The sequence below is a fragment of the Perognathus longimembris genome, chromosome 17 (assembly GCF_023159225.1).
Source record: "Perognathus longimembris pacificus isolate PPM17 chromosome 17, ASM2315922v1, whole genome shotgun sequence".
NCBI lineage: Eukaryota > Metazoa > Chordata > Mammalia > Rodentia > Heteromyidae > Perognathus > Perognathus longimembris.
In genome coordinates, this window is record NC_063177.1 from 12,721,669 (window position 1) to 12,741,894 (window position 20,226).

Here is a 20,226-nt window from a genome sequence, read left to right on the forward strand (position 1 = left end):
CTAAGTTACTAGAAACTACAGAGAAGGAACACTATTCTGAGGGTGTTAACTTTCTTTTTGCCAGTGCTGGGACTTGGGACTTGGGGCCTGAGCACTGTCCCTGGCTTCTTCCCGCTCAAGGCTAGCACTCTACTACTTGAGCCACAGCGCCACTTCTGGCTTTTCCTATATATGTGGTGCTGAGGAATCAAACCCAGGGCTTTATGTATATGAGGCAAACACTCTAACACTAGGCCATATTCCCAGCCCTTTTTAATGACAGAAGGACTTAAGACAGTTATTTAGGTAGATACTGCATAGCCTCTTCCTGAGAAAAAATTAAGTGACTCACATTAGAAGGATGGTTGGGTTAATTTTAGGTATCAACTTCTAGATGAAGCAATATCGAGAGAACTGGGAAAGCCTTATTTCTAAGTGTCTGGCATTTCCAGGGGAGATTGCCCTGTGAATGGACAAGGCCCATTCTCAGTGTTGGTGGATGCCACATACTTGGCTGGAGACTGGGATAGAATAAAAGAAGTTGGTAGAAAGAAAAAAGGATATCTTTATCTCTTTCTTTCTCTCAGCTAATTCACCTGTTCTCCTGCAAATGCTAGCACTATGTTCTTTAACATCCTAGCTTCCAGAACTGTGAAGCAAATAAACTACTGCTAATAAGTTACCCAGTGTGTGGTATTCTGTTATAACAACACAAAGGAAGCAGGAGAGTATTCTGTTCTTTGCTTCCCCCTTAGCTTCTTCCTTTTTCACTTAAATGCTTCTATGTCACTACCCGTGGCATTTACTCTGAGGTTCTCTGGCCTCATGATAGTCTAGTTTCACTACAAGCTTTGGGACCTACTGCACGACAAAGCCTGGTCCATGTGGCTGGATTCAAATACTTGTTCATACCCCCTTCCACCTCTGCCAGCTTAACTATAAAAGCCAGCCCTTCAGTGACTATGCTGGCAAAGGAGAAATTGTCAGGGCTCAACCAAACTTTGTCTCCTCAATCACATATTGTAGATGGTTTCCTTTCCTCTCAGCTTGACTTTCAAGTGAGGTTTCTGCTAGTAATCCCCAGGCATAGACCATGGCTTAAACCTTTAAGCCTCTTCTGGAATTTTCTTCCACAAAATTACTTTCTTCTTTTCCTCTTCTATTTTTCTGTTAAGTTTAATATCTCATATTAGTTAGCTTCATTATTCTTCATTTCAAATTGCTGGTCTTTTGTCTGAACCCAGAACTTTATGCTTGCTAGGCCCATTATCTACCTATTGAGCCTCGCCTCTTCATGCCTTCAGTCTTCTTGCCTTACTTTTTCTAAAGAAAAGTTCACAGTTATTGGCAGTTCTGTAGGTTCCATTCATCCTAGAGCAACCTGAATACTTTCCAGCTCAGTCATCTGTTAGTACCCCTAAACTCCTAAGTTCTTCTCTTAGCTGACCATTTATCTATATCCACTAGTTTCCCTCAAGGGTAAAGAAAACTTTATAAAACTTTCTTCACTGATTCAGCACGCTAGACTAGGACTGAGCTTATGGTCACCGTGACAATATACTCAAGGAAAACAAAAATTGAAAGTTTATTCTAGTTCATGGCTTTAAAGGTTTCTGTCCATGGCTGACTTCACTGCTGTTAGGACTGTGGTGAAAGAGTGTGGCAGAAGAAAGCTGCTTACCTCATAGAAGCTAGGAAGTAAAGAAAGAAATATTTGGGGGACAAGGTGTACTCTTTAAAGGCATGCCTCATGTCCACCTTCCTGCTAATAATTCATTTAGCTACGAGCCCATTGGTGAGGTTGGCACTATCATTATACCATGATCATCTCTAAATCATCTCTAAAGAGCACCACTGACTGGCTGGTAACCAAGCCACTACCACATAAGCCTTTGAAGACATTTTATATCCAAACTATAAGTGAGTAGAATCAACCTGTAACTCTTCTAATTACAGCAAGCAAACCTCTTGAGTTCCTCCATGGAGAAGATGTTGAGAGGCAGACAAACATAATAAAGCCTATATGGTTCATAATAAAGCCTTTATGGTTCACCAAATTCAGCACAACAGGCAGGGCTAGCCACTTGAGTCTGGGATGTAGAGGAGCCATGATGGATCTGTTCTCAAAGAACAAGCAAGTCAGTGGTAGGATTCCCCACATAGTTCTGGGAATCCAGAAGTCAAAAGTCTGACTTAACTCTTTCTTTTATTGCTCTAAGAAAAAAAACCAACCCAAATGCTGAGCAACTCTTCCCTTCTGTATCATGAAAGCAGCAGTGAGACTACAGCTGCAGGAAAATGACTCAGTTTTTCTGGCCTTTAGTTTCCTCATCTCTCAAATGAAGTGACTGGATTATATCAGTGGTTTTGTAATGATTAGCTATGGAACCTTTTCATCCAGCTAACATTTTTGTAGAAGCTTTTTTTTTTTTTTAAATAGGGCTTGACAACCACATGATTCTACTATTTTTGGCCTCTTTTTTACACTGGCCAGTAAAATACATAATAATTAATTAAAATTAGGCAAAATATAAAATCAATTTCCCCAGTCCTATTAGTCATTTTTAAAGTGTATCTAATTGGACATAGCAGATCTAGAACATTTCCATGACCACAAGTCAGGAACATCACTGCCCTGTACTTACACAAATCTGCATGTGTGTATGCAAACAAGTGTGTTTCCTCTGTTTTTATGCAAAAACGATGTAGAGCTAGGCCCTTTTACTAGATATGCAGAAACAGTTACAATGAAGAGACAAGAGACTGGACCCTGAAGCCAGAAAGCCACAAGTAAATCCTAATTCTGTTACTTATCAGTAAATAACTCTGAACAACTATTTAAATGCTCTTTATGCCTTACTTTCCAAATATTTCAAATAGATATGGAACACATACCTCATAGGATTGAAGCCAAGAGTGAATATACCAATATCATGTAAAGCACACAGAATGTCTATCATATGGCAAGTATTTGGTACTTAGCATCACCACTGCCTACTTCACTCTTCCCCAATAGCAAATGGGAGTCTACTGTAAGGATGGATGTGACAACTGCTTACGTCACTTCCTGTATTTGTTATCAGCACTGTTGTAACCACTACCCTGCTGTGCATATCTCTACATATGTGAAGTTAATTTTGATGGGTTCTTCCAAATTGCCCTGAGAGAGGTTCTTCTTCCTTCTACCCTGCCTCCTCAGCAACATATGAAGGCCCATTTCTTGTGCTACACAGTATGTGTCCTTCTGTGGCTGGTTTATGGCACTTAATGCATGTCCTAAGGCTCATCCATGTGGCAGTATGTCTCATCCTCTCTGCTCTTGCATCTGTCTACTTTCTCCTGTCCACACCCTCCCACTGCATCCTGGTTCAGAGTCACCATCTTCCTTAGGATGAGCTCATAGCAAGGCAGCCCTCCAGGAAGACAACTCTGGCTGAGGTGTACTTCCATGGTCGCCTTAAACACCTGAAAGGACTATGGCATCAACTCATTTAAATCAATTCTGCTAGCCAAAAGACAATCCACCACCTTAGAGAAAAGTGTGGCTTTGTTTGTATCTGGATACTTTAGTACTTCCAATTAGCATTTTCAGTAGGTTAAAAAAAATTTTAAGGGGCTGGGGATATAGCCTAGTGGCAAGAGTGCCTGCCTCGAATACACGAGGCCCTAGGTTCGATTCCCCAGCACCACATATACAGAAAACGGCCAGAAGCGGCGCTGTGGCTCAAGTGGCAGAGTGCTAGCCTTGAGCGGGAAGAAGCCAGGGACAGTGCTCAGGCCCTGAGTCCAAGGCCCAGGACTGGCCAAAAAAAAAAAAAAATTTTTTTTAAGGGAACAGGCCTTCCTTCAACATTTTTAGATGTGCTTACTAAAAAACCAATGCATAATAATTAAATAATTTATTCTAAGGGATCCTATTTCAAGAGCAATTTAAATTTGTCAAAGGCAAATAACACTCAACTCAATTTTAACTTCTCACTCTCAGAAGGGCTGGATCCAGCCACTGAAATCATAAGCCTCTGTGGCTAGACTATTTCTTTTTCCCAAATGAATACTTCATGAGTAAGAAAATGGAAAAAATGTCCACCGTAGATTTGCTATGGGCTGTAATTCTCTAAATAGATTTGCACACTCTCTTGGGGGATGGAAAGGGACATCTGTAAATATCAAGGCCTTCTTTTTTATTAAAAAAAAAAAAGAGCAGCAATAGATGAATTTTGGTGTTTGATACTGCAATACCAGATGTTAGTATGCTTAACCCATTGAGTCTGAAGGTCCTCAATCCAGGACAAATGGACAGCAGGAGTAAAAAGGAGCAGGAGGTAACATTCTTACATTTTATTTTGAACATTCAGGCTTTTTTTTTTTCTTCCCAAAGTTGGCATTATAGTCAACATATCTATATGCATAGAAACAATGTATATACTTGACAACTTGAAAAATCATATTGATGTTACATGTGATATTGATATACTGAATATGTTCAAATAAGAGTAAGCATAAATCCCTCCTCAAATATTTAAAATCCTCTCTTCCTGATGGGTACCAGTGGCTTTGGTCTGCAATGCTAGCTACTCAGGTGCTGAGATCTGAGGATCACGGTTTGACGGCAGCCCAGGTTGGAAAGTTCATGAGCCTCGTATCTTCAATTAACTACCAAAAAGGCTGGAAGTGAAGCTATGGCTCGAGTGATAGAGCACTAACCTTGAGCAAAAAAAGGGCTAGCGCCACAACCCAGAGCTTAAGTCCCAATACTAGGGGAGGGAGGGAGGAGGGTGTGAACATGCACGCACACCCACACCCACCAACACCACAATCCTCTCAGCTTTTTGAAGTATACAGTGACACCATCCACCATGAGGTCCTCACCAGAACCAATCTGTTACTGGTGCCATATCTTGAACTCCTAGAACTTTCCAGTTAATAAATCTCTTTCTCTTTATAAAGTACCTAGCCTCTGCTATTCCAATTATAGTAACAGGAAATGAATTAACACACTGGTAATAGACATCTGCTGATGTGAGCCATTCATAGAGCACTTCTCCCATTTTCCCTAGAAAGTGTCCCTGGCAAAACCAAGTTGGCGTTGGCAATGATCCAAATGAGGCCAGATGAACATCTTTCATTAATGCAACTGGCTCTGTAGCTCTATGTAAACTAAACAAAAAGCAAAACCTGTTTGATTGGAAACGTTTATTACACTTGGATATGGCAAGCACTAACTTTAGGTTTAAACCTCATGATGACGCCTCAGCTTCTCAGTCAAGACTGCCTGTGCCTTTCCATCTTCTCAACATATACCCCTTACCATTAGGTAAATGGAAACTAGGAGAAAGAAAACCAACAAGCACATTAAAGAATAAGATAACAGGAATAGAAGAGTACATACTGAGGGCCAGAGGAAGACATAAAGGGGCTAAATTTTCCCACTAGAGAAATTTTCAGATTACTCATAAAGCTAAAATGATGACAAGAAATATACCTAAAACAACCACACAAACCAAATCTAAATATAAATGAGCAATATTGGTATTATGAACTATAAATTTTGAGATTACTAGTAGTAATTGAAATAGAAGGTAAAATCTACCAGGAAGATAATATTCACACTGGGAACCTTTAAGTATGGTTGAAAATATCTGAAGCAAAAAACTATATGCTTAAGTCAGAGATTTTGAAAACTAAAATCACCATCAGAGTAAGAGACCTCAAGACATCTTATCAGAATCAACAGATCAATGTGCTATACAGGACAGGTTCATTTCTACTCCTGAGTGAGACTCAGAGCTAGGGAGGGGGCCTATGGGACACACATGGGAGGACAGAGGACAAGGTTTGGAGCCCTTCATATCTGTGACTTTCACAGAAGAAAGTAATATTCAGTTCCAAGGAAAATTTAACTTTTCCCTTTTAGAGGACACAAAAATTGAAACTTAAAAAAAAAATACAGTACTGGGATTTGAATGTAGGACTTCATGTTTTCTACCACTTGAGACACCAACCCTTTATTTTCTGTATAAGGTCTCATTTTTTTGCCCAGGCAATGGCCTGAACCATAATTCTATTTATGCTTCCTGCTTTAGCTGGAATAACAGGTGGGCACCATTACACTAGCTATGGGTTGAGATGGAATCTCAAGAATTTTTTGTGTGGGCTGGCCTCCAACTACAGTCTTCCTGATTTCTGTTTCCCAAGCAGCTAGTATTGCAGGCTTTCAAACTTTCAAATGAGAAGCTTCCAAACTGCCACACAACAAAATAAAATGGAGTGTGTGTATGTTTAGGAGAGGGAGGTCAGGTTAGTGTGTCAAAAGCCTTGTAACTAGAATATTAAACATTGTCTTTTATTACTAATTAATTCTGAATCCCTTTGTATACCTGATTGATGATGATAAGAAATATGAGAAAAAAAGAACAAATTCTGTTACCAATCCTACTAGAAGACCAGTAAAAAAAAAAAGCTACTGCACTTCTCACTACAAACATAAGGTTTTAGTGCTTGCTCACATTTTAACAAAAAATCTTTACTGTAAAATACAACTTTCACCATACCTAAACCAAGGAAAAACAACCAAACATCCCATTATTACTTACACAGTATAAAATAAGAGTTTATATATATATAGTCAGTTGTGTGGCTTGAAAAAATATGGTTTATATTAAAGATTAAACATAATCAAGTGAAGGTTTCCCCTAGGCATAACATATCATGACCACGATGGAAGTCTGCTTTCAGAAATGTTAGATTTTCTCTTCACTAGAAAGATCTATTTATGTTGTTAATTATATAAATGGTTAAAAGAGAAAAAACCAACACTGAAGGCTCAGTAAATGCCTCTAAAGAATTTGATCCAATTCTTATCTTATTTCTGGATTTAAAAAAAAAAACAAACCCTTCCAGTAAACTCAAAACAGAAGCAAGTTTACTTTAGTTGATTTATTAGGAAGCAATACAAAACTCATATTTTAAGGTAAGATAAATTATTACTAATGAAAAACAAGAGAAGAATATCACCATTAAGTAGTATCAACAGCATTGCTCTGGACTTTTCATGAATTCAATTTAAAAAAAAGTATAAGAGGTATAGTATGGGTATGGTGGTACCTAGGAAGCTAAGGTGGGAGAATCTCAAGTTCAAGGCCAGTCTGGACAACACAGTGAATTTAAGGTCAATCTAGGCTACCTAATAAGATTCCTACCTTATAAGACAGAAAAAGGAGCCAGGAGCAGGTGATTCATGCCTATAATCCTAGCTACATAGGAGGCTAAGATGTGAGGATTACAGTTCAAAGCGACCCTGGGCAGAATAGTCTGTGAGAATCTTATCTGCAATAAACTATTCAGAAAAATCCAGAAGTGGCACTGTGGCTCAAGTGGTAGAACACTAATCTTGAGCAAAAAAAGCTCAGGAATAGCTTCCAGGCCCAGAGTTCATGCCGTAGGACTGGCAAAAAAAAAAAAAAAAAAAAAAGGCAGAGGTGGGTTAATAAATAGGGAAGGACAAAGTGCAAAGTTATCATTATTTGTAATAGTTTACTTACAAAATTAATAACTAATAAAGCAAAAATTAGAAAGGCACATCATCTTTGTAATACTATGGTTAACATTTACATATGCCTTGCTGGGGGCCAGTCGCACATTGTAAAGTACCTAATGATCACTTTCTCAATTTTCTGCATAGTCACAAAATGGTTGCAGAGATTTAATCTGACATCTTCAGAAGAGAACAGAGAGTCAGATACACACCAAATTCTCATTCATACCTGGCTCAACCAACTAGTTACAGGACATGCTAATTATCAAAATGCAAAGTCAGTATACTCTTTCACAAAGCAAATGCTCTTCTAGGAACAAGCTTTTACAAAAGCTTAGGACTAGTTCACAAATATTTGCCAAGCATAAAGAAGACATGGTAAACGATACTTATCATCATGGTACTTTTTAAAAATCGAGGGACAATTCAGAAGACACAATATTACCATTTTAAACAAGTTTAAAGTATAGGACTCACTGGCTTTTAGTATGTTTACATGTTGTGCAGCCATTACCACTAGGTAGCCCCAGGACATTTTCATCATTCTAACAGGGGACACTTTTATTCTTTTCAAACATTCACTCCTCTTTCTTCACCTGTGCCCCTAGCAACCACTAGACTGTCATCTGTTTCTATGGATTTTCTTATTCTAGATCTTCCATTATAAATGGAATCATACACAATGTGTCCTTTCTATCTGTCTTCTTTCACCCAACAGAATGTCTTCAAGGCAAGGCATATTTATGTTACAGCACATGGCAGGACTTCACTCCTTGTGGTGACTACACCAGAAGTACAGATTACAAGGATTCAGAACTCAGCCAAACAGAGTCACAGCTACTCAGTTATTGCACAGGCTTATGACAGTGAAGAGATACAAAGCAAAATCATCAGAGGGAGAAGGACCTAGGGTGATACCCAGAGAAAAGCAAGCACAAACTTTCAAAAGTGTTCTCCAGACAAGGGGACAAGTTTAGCTCCCAGCAATGTGTGAAATGTTACCAATCAGGAAGCTCACTATGGAGGATCAGGCACTTGGGCTCCCTCTGCCCAGCACATTCCACAGACCGGCCCATACCACAGAAAGGAAGCATGTATTCAACATAAACTAGTGTTTGCATGCAGTTTAGACACAGTGAACTGCTCTTATCAGGAACCCTCCTGAAATCTAAGAATCTAGAAGCCAGCCTAGGGCCAGCCCCACCAGCAGACTTTCTAAGACTGCTATGCTCACTTGTTTCTGCATTGTGCTTGTCAACAGCTTCTAGGTCTGATACAGTATTACAGAATAACTGTTCAGTTTTATTACAACCTTCCTGACTTAAAGCATACATGTGAGTATGCATGCTAAGAGTGAGAGAGCGTATTCCAAAAAAGCCAACTGGAGGGATGGTCACCATGTCACCAGTTATCCTAGACACAATAAACAGCTACTTTCATTTTGCAGCAAATTCTACCCTTGCTTCAGGATGTTCAACAAGGCCTACATCATCTAAAATGTCTTCATAAATCACTACAGCCATAAGCCATGGCAGAGGCAGACAGGGTGGGTGAGAAGTGGCCTTCATTATTTAGAAGCAGATAATGATATTCATTTTCCATTGGGAATCAATCTTTATAATAAAGTCAGGAAAAGAGAATCTCTGAAGACAATACATAAATCAAATAATTTTACATCCTTTGAATTGTAGCCCTCAAGAGACCTGCCTGAAAAAAAGAAATCAACACACAGAGCCCCAAATGGCCTGCTATTTCCTTGGCTGCTTGCTACTGGATAAGCATAGTTTACTGTTTGTCTGTGGGAACTCAGACATGGAAAAACAGAAGTTGCCGACAATGTGAGTATCCTGTTCCAATCTAAAATAAGGTTCAGTTTAGACAACAACATGGTTGAGTTTTTGTTTGCTGTTTTGTTTTTCTCTGAAATAGAAGACAGAGGCCTTACTAGCAAGTTAAAATCTGATTTAAAATTATCTATTTGTCTCTTAATGACAGTGCAGGTATCCCTAGTTATCTGAATTCTTAATAATACAAAGTAAGAAACAGGATACATTCAGATCAATATTCAAGGAAATCCCTGGATATTTGAACCTTTGCTTCTTGCTGTCTGAAATGCAAGAACCAAGCAGGATTTGAAGTACAGGAGATCCTTCAATGCCTTTATCTAAGGAAAGAGTAAACGAACTTATTTCATATACAACCAGATTATTAGTAACTTTGGTTCTGTAGCTCCTCTAGCCAAAATTTCTCTGTTGTACTGAACTCAGAAATTGCAGCAAAATAACTATAAACAGTATGTACATGGTGACTGAGTCTGTGTTCTTATTGAGACATATAGTAAGTTAGGGTTGGTCCCATCTGTGTTAAGAGATCTTTCTAGTATAACCATATCAGGCTCACAATATTGTGATTTCCAAAGGTAAGAGCTATGATGAGGTAACAAGTTGGATAACAAATGTACTTACTAGCTTATTATGAAACTGTAACCCCTCTTTATGTCACTTTGACAATAAATAAATAATTTTTTAAAAGTTCATGGTTACTATCTTCATGTGACAAAAGGGGGAAAATTCTGAGTTATATGGAGTTTGTACAAATTAGGATAAGGGTTTTATTAATGTCTTTAAAAAGTGTCATTTACCAATGGCATTTAGTGGTAAAACATTTAGAATATTTATCAATCTTGTAAACTTACATGTTAATTATAAGAGATATAGTTTAAAAAGACACATCAGTGGGCTGGGGATATAGCCTAGTGGCAAGAGTGCCTGCCTTGGATACACGAGGCCCTAGGTTCGATTCCCCAGCACCACATATACAGAAAACAGCCAGAAGCGGCGCTGTGGCTCAAGTGGCAGAGTGCTAGCCTTGAGCGGGAAGAAGCCAGGGACAGTGCTCAGGCCCTGAGTCCAAGGCCCAGGACTGGCCAAAAAAAAAAAAAAAAGACACATCAGCTTGCTAATGGTCACATGGCACTGAAGTAGGGTAACAGAGATATGGACAGAACCCAACCTGACAGGATTTTCTTGCCTACTACTTGTACTGTAATGACAGAAGAGCAAGCTTTCCTTAGGGATTGTTTTGCCACTTTGAATTCTTTCTCAGAAAAAGACCTGGTTTAATTATTGACTATAATGGATCTTTATGGTCTTTCCTCTCAGACTTTCCATACTCAAATTATATGTCACAATGTAACACTCAATATGAAGAATATACTTGGGTTATGAGTCACAATGATAAAATTAATTCTTGAGAATCCCACCTCGCATAAGAAAAACTGGATTATTAGTACCTTGCCTCTATTTGTGTTTATTGTTCATTTCTATTTTTAAAAAACAGTTTATTGAGGGACTACCATTTCATAAGTGAGGTAATGAGTACATTCCTTTTCTTGGACAATGTCACTTCTTCCTTTACTTTCCCCAGTTCCCTCTCCCCTATTATTTTTAAAATACAAATACTTGCACATTTTTGAAAGTTGGTTCAATAAAATGCAACTTAAGTTCTTTTCACTCCAATTGACCTTCATCCACCATCTTCTCACCCCGTCCCTCCATTAGGCTTTTGTAACTGCATTTATTGTTTTCAATAAAATGGTTTTATTGAGATACAAGCCAGAGCCCATGAAGTCTGTCCCTCTAAAATGTGCTTCTGAGAGGTTTTTAGTGCATTCAAAAAATTGTGCAACCATCACCACTAACTACTACCAGGACATTTTCTTCAGGAAACAGAAGCCTGGCCCCCATTAACAGCCACTCATTCATTCTCTTTTCCTCCACCCTCTGCAACCACTAATTCACTTTTGTTTCTACAGATTTTTCTAATCTGGACAAGTCATACCAATGGAATAATACAATAAGTGACCTTTTATGTCTGGCTTCTTTACTTTAAACAAACAGCAGTTTAGGGGTTGGAAGTAAGGAAGCTTTATTAGTGATTTTAAAGAAACATTGTAATTTATTTGGAGGTAGCACTATATTGAATTTAAGGAAATACAGCCATAAATAGTTATGAGCTTGTGCTCCTGAAAAGATAGTGGAAACTCTGGGAAGGAAGGATTTCTGCTTCACTCCCTTGGAAACAAATGAGAATGTTGTAGTGGGTGAGCCTAGGAGTTCATGACACACTTTCCAGATGAAACAAGACAAAGGCCAGCTTACCATTTCTATTTTGGAACTGAACTCCTACCCAGAAGCCTTGAGCCCCTTTTCTACCAGAAGTAGTAAACCATGATACAAATGTTCAGCTCTATAATATCAACTTGACCCAATTCATATCACCTGCCCATCACCCCTAGCCTTGGTTCTACCTCTTCAACATATCCAGTTTCTAGTTTCCTTCTGCTCAAGTTCTCTGCATGGCTCCTCAGCTTTGGATTCCTTCCACCCCATCTCCATGGAGCTGGCTCTTCCTCTCACTCTGGTCAACTCCTCAGATGGGCCTTCCTAATCCAGAGCTCATCCCTGCTGGGGACTGAGCCCAGGGACTTGTGTATGATAAGCACACCGTCTCCCACTGAGTTACAGTCCAGCTTCTGGTTGCCCTTCTCACACTCTTAATGAGATCCTCTAATGAGGCACTCAATCTCAGTCCTTCAAACTTTCAGTTTTAGTCAAAATTAACAGATAAAATATGAATTACATTAATGTGTGATGGTATGCTTTGGGAAGAAATCACCTTGCTAACAATGAAACTATTACTAAATTACCTTGATTAAATTATTTTTATTAACAACATGGAAGAGAACATTAGAGGATATTTATATATCAATGTCTATAAAGGCACTTAAGAAAAACACAAGTAGGCAAAGTCTTACTTGATTCAAACTTGTGGAGCACTGGTTATTCATCATAAATCTCAGTGATTCTATTCGGAATTTCCTGGAAGTAGTAAGTCAGTCCTTGAGCTAGTCAACCATTTTCCAAAATTTTTGTTTCAAGCTCTCTGTATTAAAGATGCAGCATACTGTGTTAACAAAACTTGTAAGACAGGTTTGCTATAGGAAATATTTGTGTGTTAATATGTGTGAAAAAATGAATGTACACTTAAGTGGCAAATGAACTAGAGAGTTTTGAGATAAATAACCCATTATCACACAACTATATTTATATGTAACTTATGTCAAGTCTAGGTTTTTCTTGTTTATTGGAGAGCTTCAGGATCTTGAGGCTTGGTTGTAGAATGCTGGAAGCACCAAATGTCTCTAGTAAATCTAGACCCAGCTATGAACCTCATCCTTACAGGTATATGTGGTGCTGACTGAACAGGCTAGCATTCTACATCAGGGCTGAAGTATTGACAATATCTACGGAATGCCAATGCATCTCTCTTTGCTTGTGGGATGTACAGCTACAGAGTTAGTGCTACAGGGATCTCTGTTCTGTGGTCTTCAGACCCTAGCAGAGGACAATCAGCTTGCTTTGCCTTCTGCTTTTCCTTAGCTGAAACAAATTGGCTTGGAATACGCTCTAATGAATGTGTAAATTTTATTCTAAATCTAAGTCCTCACCATTCTAAATCTAAGCACAGGCACAACTGCCCTACTGTTTCATGTGTGACACTATGGCTGCATTCATAAGATCCTGCCATGTCCTGAACTCTGTGGTTGACAATGGTGAATTGGTTAACAGCCTCAATAGGGATCCCCTACACTTATCACTTTGCTAGGTATAGGGTTCTCCTACACCTCACAAGCTAGAATTTGAGACTAGGTATAACTCAGTGGTACAGTATTTGCCTCATAAAGCCATGGGTTTGACTTCAATCATACTAAAAAAAAGAATTAGGGAACAAGCGTTCTCTATGAGAAAGGAAATGTACTTACTACCTGATGTGTGTATATCATCTCTAAAAAATAATTGAAAAAACCTAGAGTTCATTACTTAGCAAATTTAAAAGTTTTAGAGACACTCTAGTTCATGTGTTTAATCAAAATACAAAAGCAGTATCATAGCTAAGTATTCAAAATGCCTTAATCTAAAGTCATTGTATTACTTTTGTTCTGTAGTATAGTCAGTTATCACAGACTTACAAATTTAAAACTGTATATCATCTCAAGGTCAAAGATCTTGCTTATCAATTAGGGTATGCTTTGGCTTGAACATGTATTAGAAACAGAGTCCTTGAATTCAAATGTCAGTGGCATTTGGAGGTGAGGCCGTGGAGAGGCACTTAGGGTTAAAGTAAGCCATGAAGGTAGGGTCCCTATGATGCAAGTAGTGGATGTATAAGAGAGACCTGAGGGGCTGGGAATATGGCCTAGTGGCAAGAGTGCTTGCCTCATATACATGAAACCCTGGGTTGGATTCCTCAGCACCACATATATAGAAAACGGCCAGAAGTGGCGCTGTGGCTCAATTGGTAGAGTGCTAGTCTTGAGCAAAAAAAGCTAGGGACAGTGTTCAGGTCCTGAGATCAAAGCCCAGGACTGGCAAAAAAACAAAACAAAACATAAAATATTTCATGGGAAAGGATCTTGGCATCAATATTAAAAACAAAAACAACAGAAAAAACTACTGTTATGACCTTGAGTATTTTTGCATCTTCCTTCTCCCTAGATTGTTTTGTTTGTTGAAACTTAAATCATCCTTGTGATGATTTGAGGAAAGTGAGCCTTTGGAAAGTAGTTGGGTCCTCTGATGGGATTGGTTTCCTCATGAAACAGGCCTCTAAACTACCTTAATTCTTCTACCATGCAATGGTGCAGCCAAAAGGCATTACCTATGAACTAGGGTATGAGTCTTCTCTAGCCACCAATCTGCCTTTATCTTGGACTTCCAGGCTCCCAGACCTGTGAGCAATAATTTTCAGCAGTTTGCAAAGCACTCAGACTGTGATATTTTGTTGTGGCAGTCCAAATGAGCTAAGACAGGTCTCAAGTGACTCCAATGTGCAAGTGGCACAGAGAACCTCAGCCTAAGAGCTCCTCAATAAGTGCATCTCAAGTTATAAGAATGTGTATGCTACAACAGGGGCAGGGAACATCAGTCCCATAGGCCATATAAAGCCTGTGAAATCATTTGGTACTTGATAGGACAGATACTTAATGCTTCTTGCATACTTCTCATTGGCTGTTCATGGCCCTATGCTCATACTGATAATGGATCTCAGAAGATGTTATAAATATCCAAATAGCCCCATTCCAGCTATAAGAGAAGTAGAACCCAATGGAAACACTGATGACCTGAGGAACAGAAGACCATCACTTGACTTATCTATAATAAGTTAACATCTGAACCTATGAGAGGAGCTATAGAATTCTGTTACTCAATAGTCTCAGTATTTCTTGTCTATTAGGTTTCTGTATGCAGTGAATGGATGTGATTGGAGGACATCATACTGAGTGTGATAAGGCAACCTCAAAAATCAAAATACTGTATGTTTTCACTCATATGTGGAAGCTAGACCTAAGGGAGACACATATTCATGGACATGGATACATATACCTATTTACATAACTATATATATTGATAAACACAGAACATGAATCTAAATAAGGTACTACTTAGGAAGAGATAAAAATATTGCTGTAAATATAGCAGCTTGCATAACACCCATTTAGTAGCTTGTAGTTTTGCAGGTCAGAAGTCCCTGTGATCCAGGCTGGATTTTCTTTTGTGTCAAGGTGTCAACCAACTGGGCTTTCACTTGGAGGATCTAGGAAAGAATTGCTTTCAAGGTCCTTAGGGTGTGAACAGATTTCATCCCTTTCAAAATGCTCTATTACCTTAATCACCAGTGTCCACCACAGTCCAAGGCATGGCATATCCCTACTAACACAGTCAAGGTTCCACTCATGCAAGTTTGGGACAGTTAGTAGCTCTTTTAGGTGATAGAAGACTTGAGTACATTAGTGTGCATTTTATGCATTCAAAACAAAATGATTTTCTCAGCCCAGCTGAGGGCCAGTCTGAGGGCCCCAGAACAAAGGGCCTTGCAGCTATTGATTTCACAAGTACAGAGCACTCCAGGCAGCATTTTGTAGGTATTGGCAAGACCTTAGCAGTTAAGATACTTTAGTGCTACAAAGTCCCTATTTCTTGCTGGTGGTCAGTCAAGGACTCTCCTCAGCTCCTTCTCATGTGCTACCAACAGCTTTGAACCCAACTGTGTCTAAAACTTATATTTTCAATCTCTACCTTCTTCTTTGAGACAGAGAAGCTCTCAGTGTTTAAACAGCTTCTGTGACCTAATCTAGACTTTTTTGCTGTCAGAAGAGGGAAATATTATGCAAAAGTGGGATTTTTGTCATGGACCACTTCAGTGTTTTCATCATGGCCCCTGATTAGGAGATCACCAGGAAAGGAACTCACAACCATCCTCAGACTTAGCTCAATTGAGTGTGACCTCTTCCTTCCCATCCTTTGATGCTGACTCCTTCAGCCCAATACCTGACCACCTGAGTGGTTACTGAAATTTGTACTGACTTTTCCAGACTGGCTCTTTGCATTCTTTTAAAAGTGTACAACTTCTTTACTCCCTTTCACCATTTTTGTAACATAGGCAAAATTGTGTGAAGTGTGATATATGATTTGTGTGTTATAGGTATTAGTAGTTAAGACTGAAATGGAGTAAAAAATTGCAATCACCATGCTCCTGACTACAAGAGAGATCAAGATTACTCTGAGAAGTAAACCAGTCAAGACTCTAATGTGACTGAGAAGTAAACCTGTCCAGACTCTAATTGTGACTCTAATGACAGTTGATAAGATTCTGACATTTAGAAAATAAACCAGGGGGGCTGGGGATATAGCCTAGTGGCAAGAGTGCCTGCCTTGGATACACGAAGCCCTAGGTTTGATTCCCCAGCACCACATATACAGAAAACGGCCAGAAGCGGCGCTGTGGCTCAAGTGGCGGAGTGGTAGCCTTGAGCAGGAAGAAGCCAGGGACAGTGCTCAGGCCCTGAGTCCAAGGCCCAGGACTGGCCAAAAAAAAAAAAAGAAAAAGAAAATAAACCAGGGGCTGGGAATATGACCTAGTGGCAAGAGTGCTTGCCTCGTATACATGAAACCCTGGGTTCGATTCCTCAGCACCACATATATTGAAAAGGCCAGAGATGGAGCTGTGGCTCAAGTGGCAGATTGCTAGCCTTGAGCAAAGAGTAAGCCAGGGACAGTGCTCACACCCTGAGTCCAAGCCCCAGGACTGGCCAAAAAAAAAAAAAAAAAAAAAGGAACCAATGTGTCTTGCCTACCTTAATGCCATAGCTTGCTCTACACAGTAAACAGAAAAGAAAGTTATTTTAAGTCATTATGTACATGGCTACTGGTCTTCAAAGATACTAGACATCTGAATTTATTTTGGCTTTCTAATTCTGAGAGAACAAAATTATGAGATGCCTTATACAAACTAGTCTAGACAAACAGCAATTGTGAAAAGTAAATAAACAGACAATTGATACTTCTCTCTAAAGTTATAGACATTAACAATGAATTAAAAATACTCTTTAGACAGAATGAGTTGTGAGTTTCATTAAATACAAGAATGAATTCAAGGCGTTCATAAAAACAAAAAAAAATCTGCTTCAGAAGGGAATATTCTCACCATTGTGACTGGAAACATCTGTCTCCTCCTTGCTACCTAACTATAACAATGTCATATACTAACAATGCTTTCTGAAATTTTAAGCTCTGGGATCCATTTTATCTTTTTTTTTTTTTTTTTTTTTTTTTTTTGCCAGTCCTGGGGCTTGGACTCAGGGCCTGAGCACTGTCCCTGGCTTCTTTTTGCTCAAGGCTAGCACTCTGCCTCTTGAGCCACAGTGCCACTTCTGGCCGTTTTCTATATATATGGTGCTGAGGAATTGAACCCAGGGCTTCGCGTATATGAGGCAAACACTCTTGCCACTAGGCCATATTCCCAGCCCTCATCTTTTTTTTTCCCCTTCTTCAGTATTGGTGGTTTAAACGCAGGGTCTTGCACTTGGCTAGGCTAATGCTCTGCCACTTAAGTTATGCCTCCTGCCCTTTATGCTTTTAGGTTACTTTTTTAATGTATGTGTGTCAGTCCTTGGGCTTGAACTCAGAGCCTAAGCATTGGCCTCAAGATTTTTGCTCAAGGCTAGTGCTCTACCTCCTGAGCTACAGCTCTACTTCTGGCATTTTGGTGGCTAATTAGAGGTAAGAGTCTCACAGACTTTCTTCATAAGGCTGGTTTCCAACTGTGACCCTGATAGCCCTGTGAATAACTAGAATTACAGATGTGGGCCTTAGGCTACTGTTTTGGTAGTATATTGCTTTTTTATCCAGTTCACCATGGACCCATTTCTACAGGGGGGAAATGATAGCATCCAAACATCAATGATCATCCCTCAGCTCAGCCACAGTCAAGGCTTTGTTGCTGACAGACTGCTCTTCTTGAAACTGTTTTCTTCAATTTTCCATTACCACTTCTGTTCCCTTGATGCTAAAACCTCTTATAATTAGCCTTTTCTCTCTTACTTTTTTGCTTTCACTAGAGTGGCTGACAAGCTGAGGAATGACGCTATTGTGGTGACTTTTGTTTGGGTGACAGTTTGATTCTTAATATGGGGTTGTTGTGAGACATGCAGAGTCACTAAAAGGAAAAAGACAAAGCCAGAAACACATAAGTCCTCGGGGAGCCTGACACTGGTTATGAACATGATTAGCTTTTTGTTTCTCTTTCTTGACATGAGAAGGTAATGCTGAAGGCACCAAAATATAGGACTAAAATTCTGATAGAGTGATTTAGATATTAGATCCTCCCAGTGCAGGGATGGGATTTCTGTGAAGTTCCCATTTCTACTTGACCAGATCCTCTTAAGAGAGGAGCACTATTGCCTTCAGTCTTCTGACTTGCATTTCACTACTATATCTAATTCTGCTTTCCAGCTGTCTTGGTTGGATCTTAGCTAAGCCCTAATTTCTTTGTTGTTGTTGTTCTTTTTTTAACAACCTTTTTTCCTTTTACAAAGTTAAAAAATTTTAAATTGGTATTATAAAGGTGATGTACAGAGGAGTCCTAGTTTCTTGCTAGCTTCTATCTTTCTCTGTCCTTGTCACCTTCAAGAGTCTGAGTTTAGGAAGAATGTGATATTGTGCCATAGATTTTAGCATGGTGAGGTATATGTATGGGAAGGCTGAATCTGAGTAGAGTTGGGCAATTAGGAGTTGTCAACTTAAAATAGGGCAACTGTATAATGTGAATTGTAGAATGAGAAAGCTTCTATAAGAAATAAGACAATACTTTCATGACCATGGGATAAACAATGATTCTCAAACAGGATATGGTACTTAGGGAAGCATGAGATGCTGTGGTTGGAATATTATATGAAAGGTTTGGGGGAATTGCAATGCTCTGTTCCTAGATTGGATTTGTAACTGTGCAGATTTTCATTTAATAACTCATAAATTTTTCATTTATACTTCATATAGTTTAATCTTTGTGTATGACTATTTCATAATAAAAACATTTAAACCTCTATACTCCCTAAAAAACCAAAACTCTTGAACAAAACAAATAGCTCCTTAAGGCACAGAAAGAAACTTTCTGGAAGCCAAGCTCTTGGGGCTTTTATCTGAGTAAGGAAAAGGTGTCCTTCTTGGGAGGATACCTTAGTAAAAGCTGTGCCTGGGGGTAGAATCAGGCACACTGCTTGGGTAGCTCCCATGCAGTAGAAGGGGTGGCTTACATGGAATAAGGTTTGTGGGATGGGCTGCAGGCCACTTGCCTCTCATCTGGGGGTCTTTGAGCAGTACACAAATACACCCTCCTTGCAACCCTGTCTGGGAGAGTAGCAAGATGACCACATGCTCATACATGGACATGCTCATGCATGGAACATGTTCTCATACAGGACTACGGCTGCCCAGCTGGCTGCATTATCTCTTACCGCATAACCTTCTGTCTTCTTCTGGCACCATTTCAGTAGGGCATTGCGCTTGGAGCCACCATATTCCCGGGCCAAGGCTGCCAGAGGGTCTCTTCTTTCCACACTGGTTAGAAAAAAATAATGTATGTAGATAAAGAGAAAATATTGGATCAAACATGTAGGAAATTAATAGCTACATTAGGAAAAGCAAATCCAGAGAAAGAGACTTTAAAGAAACAACCAAATGAATTACTTTAATAATACATGTTAAGGGGTGGATATGTGGCTCAAGTGGAGAAAGATTTGCCTAGCAAGTTTAAAGCACTGAGTTCAAACCTCAGTACTGCCAAAAGTAATATAATACATTTTATTACTTTACTGTATGGGAGACCGAAATTATGCTGCTTTCTTAGCCTAAATTAATTGTAGAGTGTGGTTTTATTGTGATGTTTACATATACGTGTATAAAGTACTTGAATCAAATCCATTCCATTTACATTACTTTCTTAACCACCCCCTCCTTACAACTTCCTTCTTTGGTTAACAGTTTTTAGTGGGTTTTAAATTCTACTTCTTAACTGAAGAAGCTTGGGGAGAGGTATCAGTTATAGTTGTGAAAAGCTAACAGAAGGCCAGACTTTGTGTCTCCTGCTTCTCCTCCTCCCAGTGCAGGGATGGGATTTCTGCGGAAGTTCCCATTTCTACTTGACCAGATCCTCTAAGAGAGGAGCACAATTGCCTTCAGTCTTCTGACTTGCATTTCACTACTATAGAAGACTAAACTTATATCACAGGAAGACAGACTGAAAGCTAACATCACATCTACAGATTGAGGACTTTGTATCACTGTTTGTTCTTCGTAGAACCATTCATCTGCTTA

At 39.2% G+C, this 20,226-nt stretch overlaps 1 protein-coding gene across 5 annotated transcripts in view; it reads right to left on the minus strand.

The window, feature by feature from the left end:
• Specc1 (sperm antigen with calponin homology and coiled-coil domains 1) overlaps positions 1 to 20,226 on the minus strand; it is a 273,509-nt gene that overhangs the window by 26,284 nt on the left and 226,999 nt on the right. For all 5 annotated transcript variants that reach the window (XM_048366744.1, XM_048366746.1, XM_048366743.1 and 2 more), the window contains one exon: positions 19,368 to 19,470. In XM_048366744.1, the coding sequence (XP_048222701.1) occupies positions 19,368 to 19,470 (103 nt within the window). The remainder of the gene's footprint in view (positions 1 to 19,367; positions 19,471 to 20,226) is intronic.